This window comes from Tachysurus fulvidraco, chromosome 1 (genome assembly GCF_022655615.1).
Source record: "Tachysurus fulvidraco isolate hzauxx_2018 chromosome 1, HZAU_PFXX_2.0, whole genome shotgun sequence".
In the NCBI taxonomy this organism is placed as follows: domain Eukaryota; kingdom Metazoa; phylum Chordata; class Actinopteri; order Siluriformes; family Bagridae; genus Tachysurus; species Tachysurus fulvidraco.
The window spans coordinates 49155119-49175805 of NC_062518.1; the positions used below are offsets into that span (position 1 = coordinate 49155119).

General features: G+C 37.1%; 3 protein-coding genes and 1 long non-coding RNA gene across 13 annotated transcripts in view; 3 read left to right on the forward strand and 1 right to left on the reverse strand.

The window, feature by feature from the left end:
- Nucleotides 1-20687, reverse strand: part of LOC113656997 (butyrophilin subfamily 2 member A2-like) — a 251138-nt gene that overhangs the window by 91584 nt on the left and 138867 nt on the right. The window lies entirely within an intron of this gene.
- On the forward strand, nt 10118-12748 carry LOC125141490. The gene is made up of 4 exons (XR_007140878.1): nt 10118-10685; nt 12192-12370; nt 12479-12584; nt 12668-12748. It is a non-coding gene; the product is annotated as an uncharacterized LOC125141490 (long non-coding RNA).
- On the forward strand, nt 12828-16505 carry LOC113657002. 2 transcript variants are annotated; one of them, XM_047814337.1, is made up of 5 exons: nt 12828-12975; nt 13055-13522; nt 14403-14602; nt 15309-15468; nt 15699-16505. In XM_047814337.1, the coding sequence occupies exons 2-5, from the start codon at nt 13159-13161 to the stop codon at nt 15848-15850; spliced, it is 876 nt and encodes a 291-aa protein (XP_047670293.1). In that variant the 5' UTR covers nt 12828-12975; nt 13055-13158; the 3' UTR covers nt 15851-16505. The 2 variants fall into 2 exon arrangements, 1 of the variants encoding a protein (XP_047670293.1); XR_007140688.1 differs by lacking the exon at nt 14403-14602.
- Nucleotides 17804-20687, forward strand: part of LOC113661210 (butyrophilin subfamily 1 member A1-like) — a 322944-nt gene continuing 320060 nt past the window's right edge. The window contains exon 1 of one of the 4 annotated variants that reach the window (XM_047813572.1): nt 17804-17962. In XM_047813572.1, coding sequence (XP_047669528.1) covers nt 17827-17962 — 136 coding nt within the window. In that variant the 5' untranslated portion in view covers nt 17804-17826. The remainder of the gene's footprint in view (nt 17963-20687) is intronic. The other 3 variants (XM_047813577.1, XM_047813585.1, XM_047813632.1) reach the window with 3 other exon arrangements.

Consider the following 20687-nt stretch of genomic DNA (forward strand, 5'->3'; position numbering starts at 1 on the left):
TGTCCATAAATTTAATTAATTTTACATAAAAATATATCAGATTAATTTTTTTTTACATTCTTTTGCATAAATCTTATCAGACGGGCAGGCTCCACAACCACCAAAGCCTCCGGGCCCAGCCTGCCCTCCCCCTCCATCTGAGAGGGCACTCCGACCTCTGCCTCAACGTCAGGGATCACACCAGCCCTCATCTGCAAACAGCACTGGTAACTGATATGTGTTGGGTCCCCGCTATGACAGCAGTAACAATCAGAAATGTTTTCAGAACAAGCGGGAGCCCAATGTCCCTTTAGCTTTCCCTATCTGTGTCCTGATATGTGATAGAAAGACGAAGGCCCTCTCCAGCCGCACGACAACTCTATCTAATCTACTGCCTTTAAAACGTCTTTCTGAGATGGATACAGGGCCAAAACCAGTTACTGTTAAATTAGCACTTCTGAACATCCGTTCATTAAAGAACAAATCATTTTTACTTAATGATCTTATCACCACTAACAACCTGGACTTCGTGTTTCTAAATGAAACCTGGTTAGATGACAGCTGCAGCGCTACAGTCCTCAATGAATCAGCACCACCCAACTTTACTTTTATAAGTGTCTGTAGAGCTGTTAGAAGAGGTGGAGGAATAGCTGCTTTACTCAAAGATGCCTTTCAATGCAAGCAAGTGTTACTTGGTGATTACCAGTCTTTTGAATATTTGTATATTGTTCTAAAAGGTACACCATGCATTCTGTTTACAATTATTTATAGGCCTCCCAAATACACCCCAACTTTTGTTGATGAATTCACAGAACTTTTATCAACAATCTCCTCTGAATTTGATTATTTTGTTATTGCTGGAGATTTCAACATTCATATAGACAATGCAGAAAACAATACTGCAATTGAACTGTTAAATGTTTTAAACACGTTTGATCTGACCCAGCACGTGTAAGGTCCTACACACAATAGGGGACACACTCTTGATCTGCTCATTAGCAAGGGTCTAAACATTCCATCCACTGTTATCAAGGATGAAGCGCTATCTGACCATTTCTGTGTTTACTTTGATTTATTTATCTGTCCTGCCACTGATGCTAGATCTGTCTATGTCAAAAAAAGGTTCATAAATGAAGACACCAGTGAGGTATTTATGAATGCTATATCGATGTTGCCAAACATATCAGCAGACTCTGTTGATGTTCTCCTTGAAAATTTTAACTTAAAAGTTAAAGATGTTATTGATGGTATAGCTCCAGTAAAGGTCAGGATGATCACTGGCAGACGTAAAGCACCTTGGAGAAACACAACAGCGGTACAGAGCATGAAAAGAACATGCAGAAAAGCTGAATGTATGTGGCGGAAAACAAAACTTGAAGTACATTATAGCATCTATAAGGACAGTCTTCGTGCTTTCAATGTAGAACTAGGCACAGCTAGACAGATCTTCTTCTCAAACATTATAAACAACAACATAAACAACATTCACACTCTTTTTGCTACTGTAGAGACACTAACAAACCCCCCAAATCAAGCTTCTAGTGAAATGCTCTCTGACAACAAATGCAATGAGTTTGCAACCTTTTTATCTGAGAAAATCAGTAATATCAGAATGGCAATCAATACGGCCTCATATTGTAATGTGGTCAGTCAGACCTCACTACAACAACCTCAAAAATTTGTCATTTTCTCTGAATTTGACATAATTGATATAAAAACCCTGGAAGAAACAGTACAACATCTTAAAGCATCAACTTGCAGCCTTGACACCCCCCCCCCCCATCCTTTCTCAAAAAGGTACTTAACTGCTTAGAAATTGACCTCTTAAAAACAGTAAATACCTCTCTGTTCACAGGCACTTTTCCAGAGTCCCTAAAGATGGCAGTTGTTAAGCCTCTCCTAAAAAAGAGTAACCTAGACAAAACCATACTTAGTAACTACAGACTAATCTCTAATCTTCCTTTTATAGGCAAGATCATTGAAAAGGTTGTTTTCAATCAGCTGAACAAATTCTTAAATTCAAATGGCTACCTGGACAATTTTCAATCTGGTTTCCCCCAGCATCATAGCACAGAGACAGTGCTCATAAAGATAATAAATGATATTCGCTTAAACTCTGATTCGGGTAAAATATCAGTGCTGGTGCTACTACTGTAGATCTTAGTGCTGCCTTTGACACGATAGATCACACCATACTCTTACATAGACTGGAAAACTGGGTAGGGCTTTCTGGGATGGTCCTCAAATGGTTTAAACCATACCAAAAAGGGAGAGGTTACTATGTGAACATAGGTAACCATAAATCTGAGTGGACATCCATGACATGTGGAGTCCCACAGGGCTCAATTCTTGCACCGCTTCTCTTTAATTTGTATATGCTCCCAATTGGTCAAATAATGAAAAAGAACCAAATCGCTTACCACAGCTATGCAGATGACACACAGATATACTTAGCCCTGTCCCCTAAAGACTACAGCCCCATTGACTCTCTATGTAAGTGCACTGATGAAATTAACAGTTGGATGCATCAAAACTCTCAAGGTTAACACACACCTTGACTCTAGGGGTCTAAAGACACAAAATGAAGTCAGAAATCTTGGTTTAATTTTAGAGTCTGACCTTAATTTCAGTAGTTATGTGAAAGCGATAAGCAAATCAGCTTACTACCATCTCAGAAATATAGCCAGAATTAGATGTTTTGTCTCAAGACAGGACTTAGAAAAACTTGTTCATGCTTTCATCACCAGCAGGGTGAATTATTGCAATGGACTCCTTACTGGGATCCCCAAAAAGACCATTAGACAGCTGCAGTTCATACAGAACGCTGCTGCCAGAATTCTGACCAGAACCAAAACATCTGAGCACATCACTCCAGTCCTCAGGTCCTTACACTGGCATCCAGTTACATTTAGAATAGATTTTAAAGTATTGTTACTGGTTTATAAATCACTTCATGGCTTAGGACCGAAATACATTACAGATATGCTAATTGAATATAAACCAAGCAGACGACTCAGATCATTAGGATCAGGTCAGTTAGAGATACCAAGGGTTCACTCAAAACAAGGTGCATCAGCGTTTAGTTATTACGCCACCTAGAGGTGGGATCAGCTTCCAGAAGAGATCAGATGTGCTTCAACAGTAGACACTTTTAAATCAAGATTAAAAACACATCTGTTTAACTCTGCATTTACTGAATGAGCGCTGTGCTGCTTCACACTGACTGTGCTGCTTCACACTGACTGTTCTGCTTCACACTGACTGTGCTGCTTCACACTGACTGTGCTACTTCACACTGACTGTGCTGCTTCACACTGACTGTGCTGCTTCACCCTGACTGTGCTGCTTCACACTGACTGTGCTGCTTCACGCTGACTGTGCTGCTTCACACTGACTGTGCTGCTTCACACTGACTGTGCTGCTTCACCCTGACTGTGCTGCTTCACCCTGACTGTGCTGCTTCACACTGACTGTGCTGCTTCACCCTGACTGTGCTGCTTCACACTGACTGTGCTGCTTCACACTGACTGTGCTGCTTCACACTGACTGCACTTTTTATCCAAATCACGTTTACTCCTGTTTTATTCTTTTTAACATATTTTAAACTGTTTTTATTAAAATCACATTTATTTTCTTTAATTGTTATTTATTTTTTGTTATGATTTTATCGTGTTTCTTATTTTTCATATATATTTCTTTTTCTCTTTTATAAACTGTTTTCTAATTTCTATGTAAAGCACTTTGAATGACCTCTGTGTATGAAATGTGCTATACAAATAAACTTGCCTTGCCTAAGGTCTCAAAAAAGATGGCACAGTGGCATATTACCATGGTGTAGAATCTCCTTTTCAAAACAATTTGAAGATGTCTGGGCATTGAGGTTATGAGTTTCTGAAGTTTTGGTAGCTGCTGGAGATTTTATGACAAAGCCAAGATTTTATGACAATGCTGTTGTAATAGCTGCAGTATTTGGTTTTGCATTGTCCTGCTGAAATACACAAGGCCTTCCCTGAAATAGATGTCCTCTGGAGGGGAGCATATGTTGTTCTAAAACCTTTATATACCTTTCAGCATTCATGGTGCCTTCCAGAACATACAACCTGCCAACACCTTATAAACTTATGCACACCAATACCGTCAGAGATGCTGGCTTTTGAACTGAACACTGATAACACGCTGGAAGGTCTCCCTCCTCTTTAGCCCGGAGACAAGGTGTTCGTGATTCCCAACAAGAATGTTACATTTGTACTCATCTGACCATAGAACACTTCCACTTTGAAACAGTCCATTTTAAATAACGGCGCATCTGGACCATGTTCACATATGGCTTCCTTTTCGCGTGATAGAGTTTTAGTTAGTGTGGTATGTGGTAGCCTAGTGGTTGAGGTGTTGGGCTACCACTCGGAAGGTCGTGAGTTTGATTCCTATGTCCACCAAGCTGCCACTGCTGGGCCCCTGGGCAAGACCCTTAACTCTCAATTGCTCAGTTATATAAAAATGAATGAGATAAAAATGTAAGTCCCTCTGGATAAGGGTGTCTGCTAAATGTAAATGTTAGTTGGCATCTGCAGATGGATTGTGTTTGCCTGTTATCGGTTTTTGTTATATATTTGTCAAGGGCCAAATTGCAATAGCTGTGAGCAATTTATACTCCTCACTTCTGTGTTGACACATTTTGTGTGTGTGTGTGTGTGTGTGTGTGTGTGTGTGTGTGTGTGTGTGTGTGTGTGTGTCCCCACTGCTGCTGCATGTGACTGTTTTATGTTAAATCATCCAGAGGAGATTACACTGACTGGTGTTTTTTAGTAGCATTAATACATTAACATTTGTACATTTTACAGAAACAGTCATATTGGGAGCCTATTATAGGACTTAAATATTTAATTAAACCTTAATTTTGCATTTTTTTCACATTAATCTGCAGGAACAATAAACTTCATGTGCAGTTTAAATAACAGTGTATGGAGACATTTAGAATATGAAAGCAGTGAAAAGCAGTTAGCGCTCTTCGAGAAGAAAGAGCATTTTTCCCTGAAAAGAAGCAAGTAAAATAAAGGTATGAAAAGGTTAAATGCTTCGTGAAATCGATTACTTTCATTCATAACTAATGAGGTCTGGAAGAAAACTCCAAATGCAACTAAACAAACAATCGTAACTACATTAGAACTGCTAATGAAATATTCACAAATGTTACCTAGTAAATTATTATATTCTTTATATTCTGTGGCACTAAGCTACAGATCCATTAAACATTTACTGTGTAATTTCCACAAAGTGTAGTTCAAATAGTTTAGCAATCGATGGCCTTAAAAAATGATTGTTGTTATTAAATCTCCTGTTCCCAGTAATTTATGCAAAACAGAATATACAGTACATATACTGTACAGCTAAAATATAACATATGGTTGTGGAATGTAATTTTTTAACTATGATCATAAGTGATCATACTGTAGTTCAAAAGGCATTTAAGTTCATCTTTAATTTAATGAAACTCTGTAACAATATTAAAGCTTATATAATAAATGTATAATATAATGTAATACTAACACCAATGTGTAACGGTGCCCCTGACTTACTACATTAGCAGAATTCTAGCCAGTAAGAACCTGTCAATCTTTATAAATTTCATGTCAGCAGTATTCCCTAAGTGCAGTGGGCTCCTTCAGCAGGATAATGCTCTGTCACACTGCAAACATTGCTCAGGAATGATGTTGCACACAATAAAATAAATCATAATGACTAAAAAGTAGAAACATTCAGAACTCATACATGAAGAAATATATACATGTAGACTTTCTCCAAGATAACGTTTGCTTTAATAATGTCTCGCTGAGCTCGATATCACTTAGCATAGCAATATGTCTTTACAAACAGAAAAATAAAATAAAATGTATAAACTGTATATTTCAGGTTGGTTAATCCTGTTTCTTGCTCTGGAAAGTTTGATCTCCTCAAGATGATTTTTCACAGCCGTCATAAAACGGTCACGTGCATCAACATGAAACGTCAGAACATGTCACTGACCAATCAGGTAGCACTTACACTATGAATATTAATGAAGCTCCCTCTGCTGTCCATCCTTTTAGACATTTGCTTATTAGTGCTGATAAAGAGATTTTAACCTGAGATTTTTATTTCTAAATAAAATATGAATCTGATTGTGTTTGTGTTTGATGACGTTTTAAACAGAGTTTTGTTTGTTTTTATCTACACAGACATCAGCAGCTGAACTTTATACATTTTATTGATTAAATTAAAGTCAGTTTTTCAAATTAAAGTCAGTCAGTAAAGCCAGTCAGTTTTCTTTTATACATGCACCTCATAATAAAATCTCCCTGAGGAGAAACTCTGCTTTCCAAGGAAACATTAAACCTCTGTCATGCATTAGGGCAATTCTGTCATTTGTCTCCATGTGTCACTTGTTTTCCATCAGCAGACAGGAGGAGATTTGTGATAAGCTGTATCAAGATCCAGAGTCACATCCACTGAGAGAAAATCATGCAGTGATTATTAATTTTGCTGATTACATTATACTGCTGTTGAATTTCACCAACAGTGATGAATAATATTAACGTACTTTTTTAACGTATATTTTATTACTGGATTTTAATGAAATGTTGAGGAAAGCTGAGCATGGTAATTTGTAAAAATCTTTGCCTTTTTCCCTTTAAAAGTTCAGTTATTAATGAACTGAAATGAACTCAAAAGCATACAATTATTAATGAACTGAGATTTTTAATTTAAAAAATAGGTGGCGCTGTTTGGTGTATTTTCTTATTTGTGTTCCAGCTCTAATGTTAAAAGGTCTTTGGCAGGTCTCATACAGTCATTTAAACTTTTATTAATTTATGATGGATTTAGGAATAATGTGACATCAATAAACAGGGACGCTTGTGCTGGTCTCCCTGTCCCCCTAACACTGAGAGAGAAGGTGGAGGTTGTGGGGGTGTTTGAGGGTCTGGTCTCCTTTTATGATGTGAAGTCCAGATCTCATATCTACTCATTCATTGGTCAGTCTTTCACTGAGAAACTCTATCCATACTTCAGTCCTGGTCTAAATGAAGGAGGTTTAAATAAATTAGGTAAAAATTCAGCACCACTGATCATCTCTCCAGTATTTAATAATGGATGAAAAAAGGGATTTAATACCTTGGTTATTATTTCAAAAACAACAGAACAACGATGTAACAAAAAAAGTTTAAATACTAACAAATAATCTGAGTTTTACTTTTTAAAGGCAAAAAATCTAAATTGATTTGGCAATATATACAAATCTCTCACTGAAATCTGTACATAAAATTTATACTGAATTTATCTTTTTAATGAATAATATCAAACCGTAGAGTCTGTGATTACAATTTAAATTATTTATCATTGCAACTTTTATGCAACTTTAATTACTCTATTACTCAACTCACTTTGGGCTTCTGAAACTTTCTCATTATAAAATTTGTATGATCATCATACAGAGCTAACACTCTTAGGTGTTATTTTGAGATATCTTTATCTCAGTTACTTTAGGTCTTGAAATGAAAACGTGAACATATAAATAATTGTACCAGGAATTACTGTTGATCACAAGAGAAAACACACCACAATCAAGCCAGACACACAGCAAAAATAACAGTGTGCTAATAAATAAGAAAACAACTAGCTTCAATAATACCCTGAATTTTCTTCCCAGTATAATGTGGTTTGATTTTAAGCTCAGTAAACATCCTGACACTGCCATAGTGAAGAGATTCATCCTTGTTATTATACTCATAAAGTTTAAGGACAAATCATTTTAATGTAAATTTTAAATTCACTTTTGATAACATAGTTCCAATAACATAAGCATAGCAGATCTGTGTCATAATATACTTTCAAATATAACAGTTTAAAGAGATCATGAGAGTCTTGAGAGAACTTTTTTCTGGAAAGAAAATACAGGACAAGGTGTGTTGCCGGTTATATATAAGACACAATATATGACGTGGACATCTGAATGAACCATTTGTGTGTGAGTTACCATGGATCATGGTGCTGTGTTAAAGCAAAGACAGAGCTGAGGACTTAGTAAGTAATCCTAGCCAAATAAAGTGCAACTGTGCAACCTGGTGCAAACAGTGCAGGACAAGACAAAAAAGACAGTGCAGGACAAAAGACAGTGCAGACAAAAAATTACAAGACAAAAAATTCAATGTTCAGTGGAGAGTGGTCACTCTGTGCTCTTCTGAGGTCAACAACCATCTCTTTAGTTTTATCCACATTCAGAGACAGGTTGTTGGCTCTACACCAGATTGTTAGATGTTGCACCTCCTCTCTGTATGCTGACTCGTCGTCCTTGCTGATGAGATACACCACGGTCGTGTCAACGGCGAACTTCATAATATTAATGAAAAATCATTAATTTTTAAGAGAGTTAATTAGAGAATTAATTAGGAAAAAAGAGCCAAAAAGAACAGTTTGTTGGCACCTTCTATTGTTTTAGACTTGAATGGACTGTATACTTTGGGGGCCTATACGGATTGCTGAGAAAAAAAAAGGAAAGAAAACAAACATTAAAAAAAAAGAAATATGGGTAGACATTGTGTTGGATGTATTTCTGCCTTCTAATAACACTGTGAATCTATGGTAATATTTTTGTTAAGGTGTGTGTTGATGTATTTTGTATCCTTCATGTCATGGTGCTGGAGTGGTGTTAAGTTTAATCACCATCCGGAGTGGGGGTGGTGTTGTGGGAGAGGGCAAATAGGAGCTGCCGCTTTAAGATCGCTATCTAGGTGTTGTAGTCCACATTGAAGTGCATTGTGGGTAATGTAGTTCGCGACATGTGCTGAGGTGACGTGCGCTCTCACTGTGTGCTGTGTATGGAATAAAAACACTGTCAATAATAATCGTACGTAATTCAAAGCATTTGTGTGTAAATTTTAATTTTGCGGAGTTGGATCCCAAATTTACGGGCACGACAGTTTACAGATACGAGATTTTGTGTGTTTGTTCAAATACAACTCCAAAATGTACGACTGTGACAGTTTACACACAACGCTTGTCTTCACAACACCTCTTTTTCACACGAAAACGCTCTGCTGCGAAACAACTGTCAAAAATACGTCATCACTTTCACAGGCATTACTATCCGAGGGAAGATGAATCGATTCCACGAAATGCGCATGCGCCCCGCCCTCTTTTAAATCACTGGCGCCGAAATGGCGGATCAGCAGCCAAGCGCTCACTCATCGTCAGTGTTGTATAAAGTATAAGAAAGCAATACTTCAGTAAAAGTACAAGTATCATACTAGAAAAAGACTTTGGTAGAAGTGAAAGTCACCTTTTAGAATACTACTCAAGTAAAAGTCTTAAAGTATCTGATATTTACTGTAAGTATCGAAAGTAATTTTCTGATATTTAATGTACTTAAGTATTTGAAGTAAAAGTAAAATTTCAGTGATTTTCGGTAGGTATAAGATCAGGGGCAGTTCTAGGGTTTCATCTTTAGGGGTTTTAGCCCTCAGTGAGAATTTAAAACAAGAAGAGTTTTATATTATATGACTACATAGTAAGCCAAAAGTTATGGTATTATTAAATGGCAAAAGTGGACATCATGCATAAAATTTTGGTGTCCACTTTTGCATTAATGTTTTGTTTGTGCTACAACTCTGGTAATAAGAATAGTGAAATTTCACTGCTTTTGGTTGCTGTATTTGCAGCTTTCCGATTAACGTTATACATTAACGCCTCCAGCTCTGACTGCGCGTGCACGCTGCGCGTACCTGTGCTTCTCCGTACAGCGTGCAATGCAATCTAGGAGTAGTGATTCACCAAACCTCTCTTATTGAGGAAAAGTTTCAATCTGAGTATCGTTCACATGATACATACAAATGTTTACAGTATACAGGAGGAATATGAGAACACAAAATAAACACTAACAAGCTTAAGTTTTAATAATAAGCATATTTATTACTTATAAATATCTAATACATGACCCTTATACTGGCATGTTACAAGACTTAATTGGCGTATTAATGAAGTTTAACTGATTAAAAATATGCTTCTTTTACTTTTAAAAATTAAATACAATTAAATGAAATTAAATTACTAACATAAAATATATTTTTTATATATACTTTTTTGATTTATTTTATTTATTGATTTATTTATTTTGTATTGTTTATTTATTTTTTACTGTTGTATGTTTGCTGTTGTCTTTCAAGTATCACCACTGTTGATATTTTGTACTGATTTGTATGTTCTTGTTTTCAGCAAAAAAAAAAAGAAATACTGTGAAGGGTTGGGGTAGGTGTAGACTTTAATAAAACAATAAATAGGTCGATTTATTATTTTTTTTACCGGAATAACTTTTACCCAGCTGCACCAATCATGATTTTTAAAACCTGGAAATGCGAAATTGACCTATCAGAGCAAAGTTGGTCAAAAGGCGCAATTATAATTTGCCATGCTTCATGGGATTGCAGTTTTATTTACCCAGATAGCCGTGACACAAATAGTCTCGTATTGCCTTTATGACAAATTTCCGAATATTTTATTTTGTTCAGATCGAATATTTCACATGTTTTATTTCAAGTTTCTATCAAAAATGATCAAATCTCCAACTGGGAAAAGTGAATAAAAGACTCCAGGAACTGTCTGTTGAAAAAGTGGGCGGACGCAGTCTTGCTCGGAAACAGCCACTCGCACTAAACCCGGGAAAGCCAGCAGAGTTGGTAAGTGAGAACATACATATGCATCAATAAACAAATATTATATTATTCTTAAATTTAGCCACGGTCACAAGGATCAATTGATGCATTCACGTGCTATCGAAATAATCGCATTGCTTTTCGGTGGCCTTTGATGCAAACGGGGGGTAAAATAAAAAAAATACATCCGGACGTGTATGAATAAACGGACAACGGCAAAAAAAATTAAACCAGCATGGACCTAAACGAGTGAACTTGTTTCATTAGCACGTGAACGCAGATTTAATCTAATTTAACTGTTTTGTGTTGTGAATACAATAAACTAACATGCCACTACTCCTGAAAAAGTCAGTCATTGTATTATGTCACTTAAATTAAATAGTTTTAGGCAAGCAACTGATGAAGAACACCACATCCAACACTCACCTCTTACAGACATTGGCATTGACGCGGTCACTTGTTTCCCACATGATTACATGCACCTGGTTTGTCTGGGTGTAATGCGCCGTCTCTTAGACTTGTGGATCAGCACCACTGGTCCCTTGCACTGTCGCATATCATCCATTCAAGCTTCCATGGTGTCAGATAGACTTATTGCCTTGTGAAACTACATTCCACGTGAGTTTGCTCGAAGGCCTCAGGCACTAGCAGATCGATGTAGGTGGAAAGCAACAGAGCTACGCCAATTCTTGTTGTACACTGGTCCAGTTGTGCTGAATGATGTTCTACAGCATCAAATCTATGACAACTTCATGCTTTTGTCTGTAGCTGTGTACATTTTGGCAAGTCCAAAATTTTGCATGAAGATGAATGACCTTGCAAATACTCTGTTGCTTTCTTTTGTTGAACACTTTGGCCAGCTTTATGGTGAAGAGTTTTTGGTTTACAATATTCATGGCCTTGTGCACCTCAGCGAAGATGTCAAAATCCATGGCAATCTGGATCTTATATCAGGAGTCCCCTTTGAAAATTTCTTAGGAAAACTCAAAAAACTGGTTCGAGGGCCTTGCAATCCTTTAACTCAGGTTATGCGTAGATTGTCAGAGATAGAAAATAGCAAGTACAGCTGTGATGTTCAAGAGGCAATTCAAAAATTGGATAAAGAACATACAGAAGGGCCAGTACCTGAGTGCTTCTCGCAACAAGCTCGTCAATTTAAAGTTCTTGCGATTGATGATATAGTTGTGAAGCTCAATGAGAGAGATTCTTGTGTCAAAATCGACAATCAGTTGGTTTTAGTCCAAAACATTGTTGAGGATGAAGGTGCAGTATACCTTGTGGGCAATGAATATAAACAAGTGGATCACTTCTTTAAATATCCTATTGATTCAAAGGAGTTGGGAATTTATGTGGTTTCCAACCTCTCCACAAATGTTCGGTGTTTCATGACAGGAAAGACACTTCAGAAGTATGTGAGATTGCCATTCCGAAACAGATTTGTTGTTGTTCCACTCCTGCATCAAGAGAAATAACTCTTAAGTTGCTTTTGTATAAAATTCGGCTGAGGAATACAATTCTTTGTCTCTTTAGATGTTTCACATTGTTGTCTTTGACAAGACAAATGAGGTTGAAGTTGTGCCTTCAGTCTGGATTAAAAATGGAGAGTACATGTGGCCTCCAAATAAGTGATATAACAAAAGCTGTAAAATCGCAAGAGAGTCCAGGAGATGATTGGAAGCCCCATAAGGCCAGAATTATTTTCACATCATGTGAGTTATGTTTTGCCACCACTTCCTTTAAATGAATTAATAGTAATTTAATTTAAAATCACTGCTTTACTTTTTACATTTTTTCTTTTTGTGATTCTACTTTTCCAGTTGACTACAAGGAAGCAAGACGTAAACTACCTTTAGCTGTTGATCACACAGACATTGATCAGACCGATGGAGGGAACTCACCCATTACATTTCAAAGAAAAAGAAAGTAGGGTTTTGGTTTCTTTGTTTATATTAGTGTTTTGCACTAAAAATAAAAGTATATTTTGAAATTGATAAATGTGTCGTTAGACCCAAGAACATTCTTTTCCCTGGAGAAGATGATGATAGTGAGGTGAAAGGACAAAAGAAAGAACCAAAGTCAAAAAAAGGGTAAGAAGCATCTGCTTTTTATAATGCTAATTTATTTGACCACAGCAGATAAATGACTGACATTTTGTACTTATAAGCAGAAGGTATTCGATACCTGATGCTCCAAAAATCGCTAGACAACACAAATTAGACCCAGGAAAGCCAAGCTTCCCGAAGCTCTGCCACAGTTCTCCTGACCTCCCAAATGATGAGATGAAACGCATTAAAGGAACAAAGTCAAGAAAAAGGTAAGAAGCATCAGCCTTTTTAAATTACAGTGCATTTTATCACCACTGTTAAAGGACTAAGATATTTTGTACTTTGCAGGAGGTATGCCTTACCTAATGCTCCAGTGATCACTAGGGAACAGATTTCTCCTGTAGTAGACAACCTCCACCTAAGTGGCCAAAGCAGTCCTGACCTTCATTCACATGGTCAAGGCAGTCCTGACGTTTAGCCCACATGGCCGAAGCAGTCCTCACTTTCGTCCACACAGCCAAATGAGTCACAACTTCGCCCAAGTTGCTACTACAGTCCTGACTTGTATGCAGATGGTCACAGCACTCCTGAGATCCACTCAAGTCCTCAGACCAGCACTACTATGTTATCCTCCGGCTGGCATGTTCGCTCTGAAAGCTGTACATCAGGTAAATCAAGCACTGAGACCCTTTCAAGGCATGCTGACGTTGAGGTCAGAAAAACAGCCCACAAAATTAAGGAGATCCATAAAAAAAGGCACTCTGAACCTTCAAGGTCACACCAGGGACATCCAGCAAACATCCAGTCACCAAATTTGTGAGTATATTAGTGTTTATCATTTTTCACACAGAGAATGCACTGATTATGGGATTAGCTTCAGGATCATCTGATTTTGGTTGATTCACATTGCCAGTGATTTTAAAATTGACGAGCTTGTTGCGAGAAGCACTCTGGTACAGGGCCATCCATATGTTCTTTATCCAATTTTTGAATTGCCTCTTGAACATCACAACTTTGCTATTTTCTCTCTCTGACAATCTACACATCACCTGAGTAAAATGAGTATAAAGAATAAAAACAACATTACATGTGCATTTATTTGGGACACAGCAAACAGTGGGATCACTGCATAGCCGCTGGTTTTAAAGAGGAAGGGTTTTGTGCACATCATGTGACAGGATGTGATGAGTAATGTAGGAATAAGTGTTGTGTAATGTTCTACTAAGCTCAAGCTTGATCACATAAGGAAAAACACTGCATATTCTTTGTACAATTTCTATAAAGAAAAACTATGCTAGTCATGTTCCCATGAAATGATTAATAACATAAACACACAGTCTGTTATGTTTTCAGTAACCAAATGTGACCTTGGTAATCACAGCTATGGCAAAGTGTGACCAGAGAACATGATGTAATCACAGCCTGATCTGCACAAAACCCTTCCTCTATAAAAGTATCAGCTATATAGTGATCCCAATGCTTGCTGTGTCCCATGTGAATGCACGTGTAATGTTGTTTTTATAATTATTAAATAATATGTCAACACCAATGGCATTTTGGAAAATAATTGCAATGCATTTTTCTCATAGGTTTCTGAATTTGTTTACTATAATGTTAGGTTGGGTGTGTGGCAAGTATACAGTAAAATTTGGACAACAAAAAACTACTGTCCGTCTCTCTCTTTTTTTCCTTTTAGTCCTTCTTTGTAATATATTAACAAAACAGGAAATGCTGATGGACCAATTGCGAATTATCTTTAAGACCCTCCAGTGTATGCAATCAAGTCCGGAGACAGAGATAGGCCTGGATCGAAATTTATTACCACTCAAAGATCTCAGTTCTCTTCAGAACATGGAGGACAATCTGCAGAGTACTCCTGACCTCCATAAGCAATTGGTATGTGGGCATTTCATTTTATAACATTCAGACTTATTTGGCTAGCTCTTATTTTCCAAATAAGCCTTTTTTCTCTTCAGATTTAAGGTATATTTAACCCAAAAATCCTTAGTGTATTCCTCCTTTTCAGATGAATACATTTGGAGTTATATTTGAAAATTTTCTGTATCTTCAAGCTTTATACAGTAATTGTGATGAGTAGTCAGCATAGACTAAAAAAGTGCATCCATCCGTCATAAAAGCAATTCACATGGCGCTATGGTGTTAATAAAGGCCTTCTGAAGAAAAACAGGGGGGCACGGTGGCTTAGTGGTTAGCACGTTTGTCTCACACCTCCAGGGTCGGGGTTAGATTCCCACCTCCGCCTTGTGTGTGTGGAGTTTGCATGTTCTCCACGTGCCTCCGGGGTTTCCTCCGGGTACTCCGGTTTCCTCCCCCGGTCCAAAGACATGCATGGTAGGTTGATTGGCATCTCTGGAAAATTGTCTGTAGTGTGTGAGTGAATGAGAGTGTGTGTGTGCCCTGCGATGGGTTGGCACTCCGTCCAGGGTGTATCCTGCTTCAAAGCCCGATGACACCTGAGCTCCCCGTGACCCGAGAAGTTCGGATAAGCGGTGGAAAATGAATGAATGAATAAAGAAAAACTATTTTTGTAAGAAAATATCCATATTTACAACTTTATAAACTAATTAATAAATGATTTCAGGTAAACACACTGGCTCTTAAAGGTGGGACAGACGTTCAGGAGTGTGTTTGGAGAATCATGCATGGACTGTTTACAGACTCCTTGGCGAGGAAAGTTAACATGAGAGGAGTGAATGGAAAGACTGGCTTCCTACGCCTACAGATACGAGATGTTGTGATTGGTAAGTTGCCATTTATGTCCAATATATACTGTCATTCATACTTTTAATAAACACGGGGAGGAAGAAACAATAATTAAAACGGGAAGGCAGGTAGACAGGAAAAGACAACACAGCGGTTTATCCAGAGGTCCTAGGTGCAGTTTTTCTTGTAATAATGTATGTTATTCAATATCCACGTTACCTGTTGATGCAAAAGTTATTTACACGCCATGTGTGTTTGTGTTTTTCAGCGGCTGTGAGGCGTAACTGTCTTACATCTGAGGCAACAGAAAAAGAAATCGATTCCACAGTTAAAAGATGGCTATATCTGGCCCCAGACAGAGATGGTGGCCGAAAAGAGAGAATGAAGAACAAGGTGAGCGGAGAGAGTACGACTGGTTAACAGACTTCAGGAATGGATGTTCAAAAGCTGTGTCCAGAGTGCAAATTGTTTGTTGACAGAATCATTAATGTTTCAGAGTTACTTGAAGCGTACTACTTGTTACTGACTATAAAAGTGGATGCTCAAGTGTTATTTATGTGAAGTGAAACTTGTTGATGACTAGAAACATGGATCAGTGTTATAGGTTGAGCAAATCTTGTTCCTGACCAGAAACCTGGATGTTCAAGTGTTATGCAAAGTGTGAAACTTGTTAATGACAATAAACATGTATGTTCAAGCGTTATAGGTTGAGTAAATATTGTTACTGAACGGAAACATGGACATTTAAGCGTCATAGTTCAAGCAAATTTTGTTCCTGACAAGAAACATGGACGTTCAAGTGTTATACATAGTGTGAAACTTGTTAATAACCATAAACATGGATATTCAATTGTTATAGGTACAGTAAATCTTGTTCCTGACCAGAAACAGGGATGATCAAGCGTTACATTTAATTTCATGAACAAAAACATAGCGGAGAACTTCTTGTTTTATTTTTGCTTTTATTGTAAATGCAGAACTGACGGGGTGGTATTTTATAGAGTTGTTTATACAAGTGTATATGTCAGGTTTCAATGTTTTGATGTTAAATATAATAAAATATTTGTTCAGAATACTGTCGTTGTTGTGACTATTCATTTGGGAGGGGTGTGTATCAAGTGGCCTGGTTATGTTTTTTTTTAAGGCTGACATCTGGTCCAGTGTATAGGACCACAATTGGGCCAGCTATGGTCATACAGGTGGGTGAGATATGGATCTGTCATGGCCCTTTTATGTCATATTTTGACCTGGCCCAATTCAGGGCCAGTAATGGGTATTTAACTTGGCTGAGACTTGGGCCAGTCATGGCCCATGTGTGGCCCTTGTCTGGAATCCAGACCTGGTCCACACTAGGACCGTAATTCATTGCGGTATGTGGGCCAAGCAAAAGCTGGTTGTGTGGCCTGGAGCTGGGCCAGAGAAAAATTGCTATGTGTGTAGGACTCAGGATAATATGTAAGGCATAACAGAATGGCACAATCATCAAACAAAACATAACAAAAAAGATAATAAGTAAATAGTCGCTGTTCAACAGCTTGCATACCTTTTAGTACTACAGTAAATATGGTGTATTTCCCCCTTCAGCATCAATGATGGCATGCAGTCTTTTGTAATAATTCTGCATTAAGTCTTTAATTCTCTCAGTTGGTATAGCTGCCCATTCTTCCTGGCAAAATGTCTCGTTCCTGTAATTTTTTTAGGCTGCCATGCACAAACTACACAATTGAGATCTCCCTAAATTGGCTCAATGATATTGATGTCAGGAGACAGTAATGGGGTCCAAAACCTTCGCCTTTTTCACCTGTCAATCCTGCCTCACGATTTGGATTATTGTCATTTTGGAACATCCGAGAGCTTTCCTTGTACAGCTGTCTTGCTGTAGAATGCAAACTCTCTAGTATTTTCAGATAACATGCTGCATTCATCTTGCCATTACTTTTTGCTAATTTCCTGTGCAACTGGAGCTCACTCCATAGTGTTTATGGTTGTGACTATAAAGTTACATTTTGGTCTAAATATTAAATATTAGAGTTTTTATGATAATTCACTAGGAAATCAATATGAGATGGTTAAAACAGAAAAGTTGCTTTTACGATCTGTTACAGATGGAAAACAATAAAAAAATTCCCCATAATTATAGGTATATTTGATATTATTTACAGTTATGAACAATTACACAATGTCTGCTTAATATCATCTATAAGTCATCCATCAGCCATAAGTGACATTAAGCTCCTACGTACTGAACAATAAAGTTTTTCAAACAGATTTTTTCAACCACATTTAAACCTTTGGGGTTCATTTTTAATCATGTTTAAAGAAATAAGTTTTAACCAATTCAATGTGCATCAAAGTTACAGGAAGAGACAAAGAGGAAGCTTCTGAAAAGATATCACATGATACAAAATGAAAATCAAAGTGCTGACTTAGACAAAGAAGCTTCTAGCGTCGTCTTACGATACACTTTCTCTTCAGGGAAAATGCTTTGGTGTGTGACTCTTATTCTTGTCAGCTTTATCACATCTCAATCAGGTATGAAAACTCAGTGTGTGTCTGTGTGTGTGTGTGTGTGTGTGTGTGTGTGTGTGTGTGTGTGTGTGTGTGTGTGTGTGTGTGTGTGTGTGTGTGTGTGTGTGTGTGTGTGTGTGTGTGTGTGTGTGTGTGTGTGTGTATGGAGTAACAATATTAAAAATGATACCGTTTACTTGAAGGCACAATGCATGTGACATTTTAAATAGAAAAACAAAGTTTGTTTTCAGTTGAATTTCCTGTCTTTCGAGTTACAACCCTGCCATATTTTATTCTCAATAGAAATTCACCATTTGCTCTTTCACTTCCTCTGGTGTCGTGTACAGAACCTGACAAAACTTAAATGTGATCGCAATTCCTTTTGCATTTGCGTTTCCAACATCTGCAGGTAAATAAATGTAAGGGTTAGGGTTTCACTGTAAGGGGGGGAAGTATAATCTCTATGGATTGTAACCAGTTCTGTACATCTCTCCAAAAGGGTTGTACAAATGCACAAAGAAAGAAAGAAACGTCTAAACTTTCAATATTAGTTTCACAATTTTACACAATTTATAATATATTGATACACAATTATTCACCTCAAGATTGAATTTTAGTCTTAAAAACTTGTTTCTGGGATCATCTTTCTAAGCCTTTGTAGAAAAAGGAGTAGATGAATACATTATAATAGGGTTTGGGTAAACTGCTTGTAAAAGATTTAATACAACTCTATTTGTACATTTTTTTATCACAAAAGTACTGGGAAAACCTTGGAGTACTTTATCTTTAACCATTAGTTACAGACAGACAATATACTGTTTTAAGAAGATAGCACACTACTAGGCACGGGCAAGAGTAAAAAGGTTCACAATTTATTTGTTCTGTTGCGCAACAGGACCCAACAATCCTCGTGTAGCATGAGAGAGGAAAGGCCCTGATCATTCATTATACTGTGATTTTATAGACATGATTCAAACACAGAGACTGAAGGAAGGAAAACATCCTCAATCATTGGCTAGATGCACAACGACTGTTTGTCTCCTGATCAGGAGAATCTTACCCTTACCGAGGTCTGCATAGAGTTGTTTATGAGCCAACTCGTCTCCAGCTCATTCTGACACTCTAATATTTTATACAAACAATCTCTGGTAATAACAATTTCTAGTCACAACCAACTTCTGGTCCTGCACACAGAAGGTCAGAACTTCACAAACAGCTTCTTAGTAAAAATGTCCATCACAATACCAAAAAGAATGATTGTTTTGGATGAAGGACTTTAACCATTTTAATTTTAAACACCATTTATCATGTTGAAATCAATTGCATTTATTCCCCATCTCCATGTTTTTAATCAGATCCTCTTTTGTAATGTTTTGACACTTATTCTTCCATATTAATTTAAAATTTACTCTATTTATTAATTTTATCATACATGTTGATGGTAAGGAGAAGGCTGGGTAAATGATCCTGGATAAACTATCCATCTTAGACAGAAAGATCCTCCCAAAAATTGTAAGATGTCTCTACAGCCATCTGTTTAAAATTTATTTACATTTATCTATATTATCCATGTATTTTTATCCGTTATATATTTTTAGATATAATGATTCCCAAATACTTTACTTCCTTCTTAATTTGACAGCACACAGCATACGTTGTTGATAAGGAAATGGAATGTTTTAAAAGCACACGTGCTATCAAGTTTTTATTTATTGTCTTTTGCGTATTGCATTTTTTGTACTTTTTGTATTGTCTTGTAACTTTATGTCTGCACTGTCTTTTGTCCTGCACTGTCTTTTGTCCTGCACTGTTTTTTGTCCTGCACTGTCTTGTTTGTCTTCTCCTGCACTGTTTGCACCAGGTTGCACAGATGCACTTTATGTGGCTAAGACTACTTACATGTCCTTAGCCCTGTCTTTGTTTTATGTAGCACCCTGATCCTGGAGAAACGTTGTCTCATGTCACTGTGTACTGCAACAGCTATATATGGTTGAAAGGACAATAAAAGCTTCTTGACTTGACTTGACTTGACTTGACTTGACCTGTATAATTATTCTACATCCCATTTCTGAAGTGATAATACAAGCATCATGTGTAAATGATTTGTTGTTGTAAAGAACATGAAACCTGCACAACACCAGGTTTATTCATACATATTTTCTTCTCTTATATAAATTTTATATTAACAACAAAGAACAGATTATTTAGGTATCTTGCTAACAATAAAGGAATTGTCTTGCTTATATACATAAATAAATATGACTAAAACATCAAGCAATAACAATAAAATAGTTTAAGTAAGTTTAACCTGTTCATATAAAGTGCATGTGTCCAAACATGTTCAAACAGTGCAAGACAAAACAGTGCAAGACAAAAACAGTGCAAGACAAAAACAGTGCAAGACAAAACAGTGCAAGACAAAACAGTGCAAGACAAAAACAGTGCAAGACATGAGACAGTGCAAGACAAAAACAGTGCAAGACAAAAACAGTGCAAGACAAAACAGTGCAAGACAAAACAGTGCAAGACAAAACAGTGCAAGACAAAAACAGTGCAAGACAAAACAGTGCAAGACAAAACAGTGCAAGACAAAAACAGTGCAAGACAAAAACAGTGCAAGACAAAAACAGTGCAAGACATGAGACAGTGCAAACAGACAATACAACACACTTCCTATGGGGGAAATTCTTACTTACAATAATTCCTATAGCACATGAAGACAGCAGAACTACTTTGCAGAGCATTTTAT

Bases quoted from the DNA above. Each gene is read 5' to 3' on its own strand.
- LOC113657002 (XM_047814337.1), top strand. From the start codon at position 13,159: ATGGTCAAGGCAGTCCTGACGTTTAGCCCACATGGCCGAAGCAGTCCT. The intron at 13,523-14,402 runs GTGAGTATATTA...TTTTCCTTTTAG, and splicing joins AACATCCAGTCACCAAATTT to TCCTTCTTTGTAATATATTA. The intron at 14,603-15,308 runs GTATGTGGGCAT...AAATGATTTCAG, and splicing joins CTGACCTCCATAAGCAATTG to GTAAACACACTGGCTCTTAA.